Source organism: Vollenhovia emeryi, unplaced genomic scaffold, assembly GCF_000949405.1.
Source record: "Vollenhovia emeryi isolate VEMERY1.0 unplaced genomic scaffold, V.emery_V1.0 DF939249.1, whole genome shotgun sequence".
Classification (NCBI taxonomy): domain Eukaryota; kingdom Metazoa; phylum Arthropoda; class Insecta; order Hymenoptera; family Formicidae; genus Vollenhovia; species Vollenhovia emeryi.
This window is the reverse complement of record NW_011967117.1, coordinates 218,775-232,423: the sequence shown is the minus strand read 5'-3', so window position 1 is coordinate 232,423 and position 13,649 is coordinate 218,775. Positions and strand designations below refer to the sequence as shown.

At 43.7% G+C, this 13,649-nt stretch overlaps 2 protein-coding genes across 3 annotated transcripts in view; one reads left to right on the top strand and one right to left on the bottom strand.

The window, feature by feature from the left end:
- The window catches only part of LOC105559917 (biorientation of chromosomes in cell division protein 1-like 1), a 9,465-nt gene extending 7,884 nt beyond the window's left edge, over positions 1 to 1,581 (bottom strand). The window contains exons 1-2 of the mRNA XM_012008565.1: positions 1,504 to 1,581; positions 224 to 625 (exon numbers count right to left, since the gene is read on the bottom strand). Coding sequence (XP_011863955.1) covers positions 224 to 355 — 132 coding nt within the window. The 5' untranslated portion in view covers positions 356 to 625; positions 1,504 to 1,581. The remainder of the gene's footprint in view (positions 1 to 223; positions 626 to 1,503) is intronic.
- The window catches only part of LOC105559918 (glycerol-3-phosphate acyltransferase 1, mitochondrial), a 25,339-nt gene continuing 13,253 nt past the window's right edge, over positions 1,564 to 13,649 (top strand). The window contains exon 1 of one of the 2 annotated variants that reach the window (XM_012008569.1): positions 1,564 to 1,635. Coding sequence is in view for 1 of the 2 variants with exons in the window: in XM_012008566.1 (XP_011863956.1) it covers positions 8,568 to 8,629 (62 nt within the window). In the remaining variant the exon portion in view is untranslated. Of the gene's footprint in view, positions 1,636 to 8,182; positions 8,630 to 13,649 lie in introns of those variants that run through there. The other variant, XM_012008566.1, reaches the window with a different exon arrangement.

Sequence of the window (13,649 nt, the reverse complement as noted above, 5' to 3'; positions counted from 1 at the left end):
CCAAGTTCTAGCATCTTGGACACAGGCCTTAAGAAGCGACGGAGAACCAGTTGACCTTCGATTAACCGATGTTTGTGAAACTGGCCCTTGGTGTGCACTGGTGCAAGCAATCGTATTCGCCAATCACGTCTAACCTCCAAACCAAGGAAAGTTCGTTTTGTTTTTTTTTCCCCCCCCACCAAACCAGGAGAACTCGTCGTCAGGACGCGGCCGCGAGGATTACCTTTGTGTCGACGTCGGCGATGCATTCCTTCCGGAACTGATCGAAGATACCTTGGGACTTGACTTCGCCCACTATATGATCGATCAACCGCGGATCACCGGCCATCAACGTGCTGGACAGGCCTAAATCCATGACGCCTAGGAACGCCAATTTACCGAAGCCCGGACCTCGCTCGTCACGAAACAATGGAGACGGTCATCCTGCCCGTCCGACCCCGGTAAGACTCTGTCCCTTCCTCGTCAGGCAACACGCACCGCGGCCGTCGCGGCCATATTTCCTTCGCGCTTCGTGCGCACTCGGTGCGCACTTGCGGCTGGCACGCTCGGGGGGAGATTTCATAGTTCCCCGCGCGAATATATACGTGTACCAGCGGGTTGGGACACGCTCTTGAATATTCAGATCCTGTGAAAATGAAGTACACGTATTGTACGCCCACTCCTGTGCATCAAACGAAATCGAATTGACGGCGATATCCTGGAAATCGCAAAATGCGCAGAATGCGACGTAGACGTCGAAGCGGCGACGTTAAAAATAACAGAGACGCCTGTGCGGGGGAGGTCCAGGTTCGGACCTTGGCCGAGGTAAATTTTTCACGGTACAAAAAGCAAAATCGTCTGGACACTAACATCTCGCCCCGGCCCTTATTCATTCGTTACTTTATACTTGTGCTGTCACGGCAGAGCCTCGTGAATTTTATTGATTGTCTAAAAGCAGGCAGCTAGTCGCCTGATACTTGATAAATTCCGGAGACCGAATCGCTGCGGCCTTCGAACTGCGAGACACGGAGCCCCAGGAATTTTTAGAATCGCGATTTTCCCCGACTCCATAATCTAAGATAATGTAGCGACGGTCGGCAAAGTCGACGATGACTTTACCGACCGCGCTGGTTCGGTGACTTTACCGACGCTAAATCTTTTTTTTAGCGCGCAGATGACGGGGAAAAAAACGAGTGTGGCATTGAGTGGCATCGTTGGCATCCATGCGAGTGTCACGACTGTCACGCGAGTTTGAAAGTTTATAAGTCGTGAACGAAGCTTTCCTGCGGATGAACGATCCGAGCTCAGCACAGCTTTATTGGTGAGAGATCGTAGCGTGTGTACACTTTTAAATTCTTTCCTCGTTAGATTTAATCGACACTACAACTCGCGGGGAGGGGGGGGGGGCAAAAAAAGGGGCGAGTTTGCGCTCGAAATCAGCTTCGGTTCACGTGCCATGGTTTCCGCCGGGACCGCGCGCGCGTCCCCACGGGTCGGCGGCGTTCGTGTGTTGACTTGACTTACGCGCGAGATGTTTCACGCGATCTGCGTTCGGCCAACAGCCTGATGGTGTAATACGCGCAGAATTGTCCAGTGTGCATTCGCCGCAGCTAAATCACGAGTGAGCGAGGAAATCTGCGCGAGCATTTCGGAGAGGTGAGTTACTGGTACCGCACTTGGTCGCGTTTCGCACGCTTTACGCGAGAGGTTATGTCGATCACGCGTTCGCGCAGCCTCGGGCCGGGACGCTCTCTCCCGCATGTGTATTCGCGATCTTCTTTCGTGCGTGCGAAGTAATACACCCGAGGAAATGCTTGGGCCCGGTCTACAATGAGTTGTTAGTCGTTAGAAGCCGGAACTATATGTCGGTCCTTTTTCTTCCACCCAGAAAGGAAAAAGATCAACGTATAGTTGCGTCTTCTAACGACTAACGACTCATTGTAGACCGGGCCTTAAGCCCGTATCAGACTACGGATTGGGATTGGGATTAGATTGAAATTTGACCAATCAGAGTAAAAGTTACTGAACTTGAGATTAGTAAACTTTAAGCCCGTATCAGACTACGGATTGAGATTGAGATTGGATTGAAATTTGACCAACTGGAGTAAAAGTTACTGAACTTGAGATTAGTAAACTTTACTGTGATTGGTTAAATTTCAATCTAATCCCAATCCCAATCCGTAGTCTGATACGGGCTTTAGGCCCGGTCTACAATGAGTTGTTAGTCAGAAGTCGGAACTATATGTCGGTCCTTTTTCTTCCACCCAGAGAGGAAAAGGATCAACATATACTTGCGACTTCTGACTAACGACTAACGACTCATTGTAGACCGGGCCTTACGGACAGTTCGGTCGGGGAGATTTGTTGTATTACGAGAGAAATGAAAGAAACGGTGGTCTTTGGTGGTAAAATAAAATGACTTGCCTCGTTGAAAAAAAAAAACAAAGTATGGCTTCTAGAGGGACGCACTCGCCCACGATTTATACCGAGACCTGCAAACGTTAGCCTCGGCCAGAAAATATGGTACGGATTGTATTTTGATAAGTTAATTTTGCATATTTTATAATCGATTGTGATTTTACTATAATTTTAAGTTTATATTCGATATAATTATTTTACGAAATATATTGCGCTTTCTGTCGACGGAACTGCCTCACGTATGCATTTCACGTTTGATATGCATCGAATCGTCTGTGCGACACGCAGCGGCGTTCTTCAGCGTTTAGAGAAAATCGAGGGGGAAGCCGCCGAGGGCATTGTGGTGATTTGTTTTTCTAATTTTTGGGGCTTGACTCGGCAGAAATTTATATTTCTAATATTTAGTTTAACACGAATCTTAATACATGGACGGGGAAAACCGCTGAGGCCATTGTAACATTTGCGGCATTACTGGGCATTATTTGGGGCATTAGGCCTTGCCGGGGCATCACAAGGATATAGTAAGATAATGCCCACTGGGGATTACTCTATCTCATTTCTTAGTTTATCTTGTTTTATCTTATCTTTATAATGCCCCAGGCAAGGCCTAGTGTCCAAACTAATGCTCAAAAAAAAATGCCCAGTAATGCCGTAAATCTGTACACCACAATGCCCTCGGCGGTTTTCCCCGTCCATGTATTAAGATTCGTGGTTTTTGTTCGAACTAAATATTAGAAATATAAATTTCTGCCGCGTCAAGCCCCAAAAGTTAGAAATACAAATCAATACCGAGTTAAATCGGGAAGTATGAATATTTGAAAAAATATCTATACTTTTCTGTTCGTCCTTCCTCGCTGCTCTATCACTCACTCCAGTTAGTCAAGTTTTTGGAGGGGGGTATGTTACTCTAAATAATTGCCAATAATTATTCCTAGTCATTTCTGTCATGTGACACGTTATTGCTGTTACATCAATATGCATTCGTGGGTCGCGAGAAATTGAATTGCGCGCCGATGAACACGCAAAATGAGGGAAAAACTTTCGAGCGACGCGTAATAGGCGCGTCGTAGGCGTGTTTGTTTTGTCGGTATTTCGCAAAAAGAAAAAAGAAAAATGAACGATCCTAATCAACGTTACGCGATATCGGTGTAAAATCTACGTTTCGTACGCGGCGGAGTTAATAAACCTCGCATAAATCACGGATCGGATACGGCCGGTACCTTCCCGGCCGGTCCGCGATTTTAATGCACACTCGCAAATTGCCGTACAATGAGGACCATTATAAATGGCCTGATGGCTGTCAATGGGACTAATTCACGGCTCGCGCGGCACGGAGCCAGGCCGTATACCGGATCTCGTCCAGCATTTTCTAAACAGGGCCAGGAGCTGGACAGCTGTCCTCGTACGTCCACACAATCGACGAAACAAAAATAGACCCGCGTACACGCGCCACTTGCTAAATTAATTTAATAGAGCGGCACTCGATCGATATTTTCGCCTAACGATTTCCCTGTTAAAGAAACAAAATTGTGCGGACATTCCTGCGAATAGATACACTCTTGCCTCCGTTATTCCGCTCTTGAAGGGAATATATTTTCGGATACCGCCTCGGTATTTCTACATAAGAATTATACGCAAAAAAATCACGCCAAGTGATACGAGATGCGTCCTTTCTTTTATGTACATTAGGAATCACTGACGTCTTTCCATATGAATTTGGGCACAGGTAGAACACACACATTTTCCATGTATGCACGATGTATAAATGTGTTAATATGTGTCCAAATTCATATGGGAAGACGTCAGTGATTTCTAGGCCGGTATTCATAGTCAAATCGTATATTCAAGACCGTCTCATCTTTAGATACTCCGTAGCCAATAAAATGTTCCATACAGCATCTCTAGATAAATTCAAGACGGTCTTGAATATAAGATCTGACTATGAATACCGGCCTTGGTGTACGTTGAATGGTGATCTATAGCAATTGAACAGCTGGATGCGAAAACCAGGTGGTTTAATTTTAATAAATTTTAATAAATTTTACAGGAACTGAAGAAATTATTTGAATAAAAATCTCGTACAGCTTTTTTTCTCTCGTGTGATATAATGCCTGTCGGTGTAGCTTCAGATAACACGCAAGCATAAAATATACATTTTTTTTTCTATTGGTTCTTTTATAGCAATAAAATCATAATTAATTTTCGACAAGAAATGGAGCCACCTGGTGCTCGCATCCAATCCTTCGATTTCTCTTTTATCTCCCTTTATTTTCAACATAATTCGGTAGAGACTCGGGCGTCCCTAGCACAATGGGACGTCATCACAACGCTTCCGTACCTACGCATTCTCGCGCATTGTCTGCGCGTTAGTTGCGACAAGCACGTGTGGTCGTTTAACATCATCGGTAATTAAAAACGCGCTTCTACCGCAAGCGCTTGTGCAATCCGATTGGTCGTATCCGAGTAACGCGACTAAACACGTGAAACGCGACCGTTTTCGATTCATCATCGTCCACAGTGAACTCCTCGGGAGCCTCGCGAGCGCGTTCGCGATGCGAAACGGCGCTGGACGAGCTCTCGATTCCATCGTACCGAAACCCCGGGGAATCGCGTGGAAAGTCACTGCACAAATCACGAGTGCACCGTCGACCTTCTTCTCGGTCGTCGGTTCATGCCATCCCGCGGACGCGGTCGGACGCAGTCGCGGTCCATTCGTCCCGGCACTCGCGTCGAGCGTGAACCGTCGTGTCGTCGGATGACCTTAACACCCTGAGGCCCGGTTTTTCATTCACTGGTTAAATGTTAACCAGAGGTCAGTCGATTGCCTGTCTCTTCCTAGGCCCGGTTTTTCATGTTCTGGTTAAGTGTTAACCAGAAGTTAGTCGGCTCTCCATCTTTTTCTATGTTTTTATCTGAGAAGAGACGGAGAGTCGACTAACCTCTGGTTAACAATTAGCCAGAAAATGAAAAACCGGGCTTCAGATAATAATATAGAAAAAGATGAAGAGTCGACTGACCTCTGGTTAACCGTAAACCAGAAAGTGAGAAACCGGACCTTCAACAGCACTAATTGTCTTTGAAAAAAAAAAAGAACTGATCGGACAAGTGACGTCCCCGACTGATCGCACGCTCGCGTAACCCGTTTGAGCGCAATTCGGATCGTTCGAGGATTTTCCTTCAGGCTTCGCAAGGTTAAGGATCGGTCTTGGTTGAGCCAAAGAATCTCACATCTCGTTTTCAAAGTTTATTGAAGTTTGAAAAGAAGACATTATGCACGACGTCACGGTCTCGTAAATTTTTCGTAGAAACCTGTCGCCTCTCTTTCCTTCATTACCCGTGAAAATTTCTCGACTCTCCGATCGAAACGCAATCTGAACGTCTTCGGTGCACAATTGCTATTCTACTCGCCTCGTCGATCTCGTTGACGATCGTCAGGGTTCGTCGACGAACTCCCGCTGATGCGCTTTTCACTCTGCATTTCCACGAATCGCCCGGATGCGTGACGCTAATTCGATCGTAATTTTCATTTCATTTTTTTTTTTTAATTAAACACACGAAAGCCGCGGATTTTCCTAGGGACCGCCTCGCGGACCCGACGAACAGAGAAAGTCTCACGGGTCGAGGAACACGTTTATCTTCTGCAATTATCTCGAATGAAAAGATGAAACGCTGCGGCGAAATATGTGCGAACGTACGAAATAGGAAGTTGCAAACACGAATATACAAAGAGAAAAGAGAAAAAAAAGAGAGTCAAATTGAATTTTAATTTTATAGATCTTTTAACAATCCGGAGTAGATTAAGGTTGTATTAGATACGACGTCTAAGCAAGCGAAATTGAGCGATCAATTTTAATAAAGTACTAAACAGGAAAAGCATTATCCTGCAAGTTGGATTATTCACGATAAACTTAAATTACAGGAATTCGTTAAGCGATTAGGGGAACCAAAGGACTTAAATAATGATCATAATTATGAAATGTCACTTGCGTCAAGGTTTCTAGTCGAGGAAAGTTTCCTATTATGAGATAAGCTTCTAATATTGGATGGCAGGATTTTTGCTAAATTAATAGGCATCATCTATTGGTTTCATCGTTAATTTGTTGCTCTTGGAGTGAGACCTGCGTAGTGGAGAATTCATTGTTAGATCGTGTAATCGTGAATGAAAATTTGTGATTGAATTTTGATGTTGAAAGCCTGCTATCTCATATTAGAAGTCTACCTCATAATAGAGGACTTTCCTCTATAATATAAAATCTTGGGTGAATTCTTTAGAGAACTGTGTGCTGAAGAGTTGTATGCGGCGTTAATTTTTCCACTGATTTGGATGCGTTTGAAATAACTTGATTGCGTTATAATGCGTTCGAATTTCTCACATCTAACAAGAACGACTGTGCTGAGGGTGCTCCAATAAAACGCTGAGGAGTCGTTCTTCACTTTTCTTCTGATCGCACGATGACAATTCTTATTGCTCGGCGACAACTTGCACCCAGGTTGCGCCTGAATAAAAGACGATTCGGTTTTCCACTTACAAATATATCGTCCATCGAAATTTGACGTATTTCTACTACGCACCGTCGCAGGAATTTCCGGGATGACGAAGATCAGCCAATAAATTATATACAGTGGGAACACGTGTAACTTTAGAATCTACTCTCTAAAAGTCAATCAGTACATTGCCGCTGAAAACAATAGCGAATAATTAAGTGCTCCATTTAGAACTGTGGATCGGTGAATGTTCACTGTTTTCAGTGATAATCTACCAATTGACTTTTAGAGAGTAGGGTAAGGTGACAAAATGCGGATGAAAAATTTGACGAGTCGCTAATAAGCGACAATATAGCATAAAGTTGAAAATGTATAAAAGAGCAAAATTTACATGAAGTACTTTAAAATGTCGTTGGCGACTCGTCAAATTTTCGATCCGCCTTTGGTATCTGATCCGAATTTGGTCACCTGACCTTATATGTATACCTAAAGCTGTACCCATGAACTTGGTTCAAGTTCTCATCGCGGACACAGGCCTTAAAAATGCTACTCATTACGATTGATATCGTTGATAGTCTTCCTCTTTCGAGCTTTCGATTTTAGTTTCGCTCGTTTGAGTTAGTCCCAGTCTACAATAGAGATTTAAGCCCTAAGCCTTAAGAAATTGACTAATCACAGTCGCGCATTCTACTCATACTTGACCGTGATTGGCCAATTTCTTAAAGCTTAGGGCTTAAATCATCTATTGTAGACTGGGACTTAGGAATGACGGCTACGCTGATCACGCTTTGTGGATTCTACGCGACAACCGCGGCTAATTGTTACAGAAAATTGCGTTTTAGCACGCCACACGGGTTTGAGTGCTTAGCCAGATAGGCATGCGCTATTATTCGCGAGAATTACGCGAGCGTGCGAATAAACGCTCTTCTAATCCACTCTTGTACCCTCGTGCCTCTTCGGGTGGATCGTCGATCGCAATTTGCGCGAGTCGATCCGTCCGGGCTGCGCCGAGATCGACTGACGAGGAGAGCCCCGCGTTCTCCACCGGAGCCGGACCCTCGCGCAGCTCTCCCCCTCCGTCTCGCGTGATTCAGAAGGTCACGAGCTCCGCTCCCCTTGGCGGAGCGTACCTTGAAAAACCCATTCGAATGCACGCACGCATGGCACGCACGCATCACGGCCGGCGCACCGCACCATCATCGCCGCGCAGAGCGGAGTCAGTGAGTCAGTGAACCGTCCTCGGGAGGCGGTGGTGGCGGGCTGATGCGGCGTGGCGGCGGAGCGGCTCGGTACGCCGGTGGTTACTTAACGTGTTGCGGTAGAAAGTCGACGATAGTCGACGACACCGGATCGACCGGGCTGGACACGCGCTGGCGCGATCGTACGGTACCTGATCGGCACCGTCGGGAATTTGGGATCGCCGCGACCCACCGCCTGATCCTCCGCTCTCTCGCGGGCGTTCTGTGCGACGACCCCGATCCATGGATCTCGCAGCCCGCACGATCGATGGTGCCGACGATACCGCGACGCTGCTGATCATCAAGTCGATCGTGAGAAACGATCCATGGCCCCGGCGAGCAGCATCTGATCGATTGACGGACGTACAGTGCGCATAGAACAGTTGTTTTTCTCCCCCCTTTCTTCTTTTCCCTTTTGCCCTCGAACCGGATCTCATTGCGTCGACGATGGACGGCCTCATCGAGATCTTCCTCTTTTGCGGAGTACTCTGCTACTTCTTTAATTTCAGGTAAATCAGCTTTGTAGATTGAGAACGGCGATTCTTATCAGTGATTTAGATTCGAAAAAACGGGTCAAACCGATGATTTTATAAAATCTTGAAATATATCTCGTAAAATCGCCGGTGTCCCGCATGTGTTCTGTAAAATTCCTGGCGAAGTTATGGAAGGATGAAGCGAACGAATGTACAAATGAATGAAAAGTTATTGGTATTCCATGCACGATATTCAGCCCGGTGACGATCATCTTTAGATACCTCGTAGCCAATGAAATGTTCGATACAGCATCTGTAGATAAATTCAAGACGGTCTTGAACGTAAGATCTGACTGTACTGGCCTTAATGTGAAACGCGTTTGTCTCATCTTTCGTAAAGAAAGTTACCACGAATCAAACAACCGCATTTAGCGCTAAATGTAGGCTAACGAGCCTCATGTTGTAAATGATGTAAATGGGTTTGTGGGGAAGGAGAGACACCGCGTCTAGTTTCATTATCAATTTTATGCCTCTGTTACATATTTTCGTGTTTTAGTCCTGAACGATTCGACGAGATTTTTAATTTATTTTTTTACTTTCTGATTACAGAGTTTTGGTATACAATTTTCAGATATGCACGACGTTTCGAAGTGTAATAATTAGTTTAGTGTTGAAGTCGCCAAGTTCCGAAGTGACGAAGGGCTAATTAAAAAAAATTAAGAACAAACGAAAAAGGCGACAAAGAATTTTACTTTCGTCACGTCTCGCGGTCGCCTTTCATTCACTTTTGAATAAGAATGACAGAGAAATGAAGTTTGTTGCGTTTGCAATTTTTATTATTGCGTCGACAGTATCTCATACATATCTAATGCTAGAGCGATCGCCATTTCTCTCGGTTGGCACGCGCTACTTTAGTTTCCTCGTTTGCGTAATACGATTTTTTTTAGGTGCTAAAATAATTTCGATTGATTCTTTATGAATGATAAGTCGTACGACTGATAAGTCATAAATTAAATCTGATTATTTTTAGTCCAATGTTCAAGTGCTCATTAAATCATCGAAATAATCTGTCTGTTTTGGTAGCGTTCGCGCGATAGAAATGTTTACTTCAGTATCGGAAATGGCACACGAGTATCTCATAATCGTCAAAGAGACGTCATGCTGATGTTAGATTGATTCGAAAAAATATTCTTGATCAGGCCAAGCTGTGTCACAAGAGACACGTTTATCTGTTTTCTCTTACACAGCACTTATAATATCGGAGATAATAATTTTTAAATTGCAAAATTATATATATATATTGATTGACAAATTATACTTTTCGATAGTGTCTTATTACTTTTTATTCGCCATATTTTAACTTTTGATTTTTCCATTTAAAGTCAAAATATTCTGCATAAATAACATTAACGATACAAAATGCATGCTGACGCAATACGTCTTTTTATAAAATGTCCTTAATATATTGCATCGTTCAATAAAAACATTTTGTATATTCGTCACGGTATCAAGATACAATATACAAAATGTTTTTATTCAAGATATTGAACGATGCTTTCCAAGTATATCTCACAAAAATATGTCATTTCACATCAGTTTCCCTCTCTTAAGGGACTTTAATCATTCCGTTTCGCTTTCCGTTAACAACCCGTTTAAAGATAATCTTTTAGAATAAAGCCCACTTGTACGGAGCCGCTGTAATTAGTCGAGCCCTAATCCGATTTGTGAAATCTGATTTGATTGAAGAGCTATTGATGAATGCGTCCGCACTTGCGGTGCATTTTGCTGCTGGAAGTTATGCGAGGAAGTCTTGCTTCGTCAGCATATTCGCTATTTGTCAGAGAAGAGGATTCCGGCAATCCCGCGTGAACTTCACGTTCGACCTTTATCTGGCGTTGCCGAAACGCACCGCCATATGCATTGTGCACGATTTCGCCGCGACCTTGCTCCCCATTATTCACCAACCGCATCTTGTCGAGCATGATTCCTATGCTGATACACGCAAGGGCGACGGTAATTTTCCTTTCCCATGGCGACGCGTGCAACGCAATCGTCACGTATTCGACGCTCATGCCGGACCGGAGCCGACAAAACTACGTTTCCACCTCGGATAAATAGTCCAAAACAATTATTACGCTGTTATTTAGATCTGACTCCAGTTTTGTTCCACGCGGAGAGAATTTTCTCTTAAAATTTATCCTGAAAATCAAGTAATCGTGGGACGACACGGCATTTCGAAGAATTTTATGAGGGTTTTTTGAAATTTTACCATACATTTTACTAGTAACTATACTTATATATAATATTATAATAATAATAAGTATAATTACTAGTAAAATGTATGGTAAAATTCAAAAAACTCTCATAAAGCTCTTCAAAATGTCACGTTGTCCCATGATTACTCGATTTTCAGAGTAAATTTTAAGAAAACTCCGTGCAGTTACACAGGATTTCTTTTCGAAACTTCTGACGAATTTCCGGCAGATTTTTCTCGGCGATAATTCAATTGTTGTGGATTGCGATTCGCAAATGAAAAGGAGATAAGGAATATTTTGCGATTGACTTGTATGTTAAAAACTCTCGTTATTTGTCGCAATTTCCATTGTGATTGCTCGATTAAATGTTGAATTATGTAGGCCGGCGGAATAATAATGCGCGTGATATAAAGTTTTGTTAACAACAATGCAGCAGTTTCGATATCGATAACCTGACCTGCCACGACAGAAATATAAGTTCACAGATCTTGACGTCCAGGGAATTAGCAAAACAACAGCTCGAGCGCTAACGAGCGTGATCTACGCTCAAGATAAATGTCCCGCGCTTTTGAACAGAAGCACAGTTTACACAACATTGTTTGCTAATATTTAGCACGCTCGATCGATCTTTTGATTACGTTAGTGGTTCGCAGAAAATACGCGAAGAGGAAACTGATAATGAGATGCGTGCCAGTTCATTAACCTCTCAACATTCTTGACGTTTACAATTTACTCGTACTAGCGCGGTGATGAAAAAAGGCGAGCTGCGTGAACTAAGCTGCGTGTATATAATCTGTCGATCCACAATTCGTTCTCGGTGAACAAGAATTATTTATGTACAAGAGACTCTTATTTACTGTAAGAAAACAATTGTTCGTATTGCTTGTTCGTGTCACTCGTATTGAACATCACTTTATCTGATTTTCTTTCGAGTCACATCGGACGAGCACTTTAAATAAATTTTACTCTGACCGAGAGCGCATTGCACACGTAATATGCTCGCGCGTTTGCATGCGATGCACCTCGTGAAATTTAAGTAATAATTTCCTTCTAACATTCGAAAGGAGCGCGGCGAGTGTGGCGCAGAGAAATGTGCGCTGCTTAGTGAACAAACGAACGAGAAGATCAAGACGTTCTCCAAATGAAAGTTATCCAAGAAATAGTTCGAAGGGATAAAGTTAGAAGCGGAATGGAGAGTAATTTTTCGCGAACATCCCTAAAGCTTTTTCCAATACAGAGTTCTTGAATGCTCCAAGACCTGTGGGTTGCGAGCGCACAAGTAGCTAATCCTTTGTTCCCCCCCGTTCGCGTATTCTCGCTTTTATCGTTTCCGTTCGACGTTCAAGGGCCGTTAATGGTTCATCTCTTTCTTGAATTACGTAGGATCGCGGCAATGTTCTCTTCCGCCCTCTTCGTCTCCCCCCCCCCCCCTCGAACTTCTTTTTCTGGTATCGCAAATCCTCCCCCTCTTTTGCGCCCGAACGCGCGTTACACGCGTGATAGACTTATCAATGTGGACTTTGACAATTATTGTTAACCGGGTTCAGATTCTTGTTGCTCTCACTTCTCTTATTCTTATTGTTAGCGGTTGTAAACACGGCCGATGTCCTCCGATCAACGCGCATCTGTTATCGGTCATCCGCAACAATTATCAATATCGCCGCATATTACAACATCTTTGTTTCGGTCTTATATTCGATGCTGGAGAACCGCACCGTTGATATCTCATCGATTTTTTTTCTATTTTCCTCTCGCGAAAATCGAATGATCAAAATTTCTTTCAGTCCCTCCGAGGTAAAACCAATTAATTAACTTACAACGAACATCTTCTGATCCCCGATCACTATTTTTGCAAGTTAAGAGGAAACAACTTCTGACGCGATCGTGCCGGAAATGTTTTAGCCCTGGATTAATTCTCGATTTAAGGGGATTCTAATTGGTCGCGGCATTTTAATATTGAGTAATGTATTTATGTGTATCTTCTTATCTACACGTAAGGAACGTAGAAGGCTCGTCTAGTAATAAGCATATATCTCGCCTTGTAAAATGATCATCTCAATCTCTGCGGTCCAGAGCCGCAGAGACACAACCGGATCGTTTCTGCAGAGGTGATTTTTTAAGTGTTTATTAACGACGGTGCGTACCGTATACGTATAATGTGTATACACACGCGCGCGCGCAAACACAGACACGGATCAGCTGAGATTTCGCACAGTGGCGAGCGCAAGATGCACTCGCATAGAGAGCAATATCTAATCCCCGTTTATGTAACCGATATGCGATATTGCATCCGCTCGGGAATCGTGTGACCGCAGATTCTATATTCGCGTTTGATTGATTTCGCGTTTGATTTTTTCCCTCGCCCGGAACTGAATCAGCCGGCTTGTCCACAAACAAAGACGTGACAGAAAACACGCGAGACCGGTTTCGAGAAGTTTACATGGCATTAGCTCGCATTTACCTACGCGATTATGTGCGCGGGCCCCGATTATAAAACGTACATCCCTTTCGAAGCGTGTTAAGAAATGCGCTGAAATAAGAATTAATTATAATTATTCCATATTATGAAATGAGCTCTTAATATGAGAAAATTTCTGTTAAATTAATAGGCACTGTCTGTTGATTCCACCATGAATTTATTGCCCTTGGAGTGAAATCTGTTTATATAGTGGAAAATTGATTATTAGATCGTGTGGAATCGTTGCGGAAAAAGATTTGTGATTGGGGTAAAAATTAGGATTAAGATTTTCGTGAAAGATCGTGGACCTCCAAGCTCCTTTCCACCGTACGCAAAAGTTGTT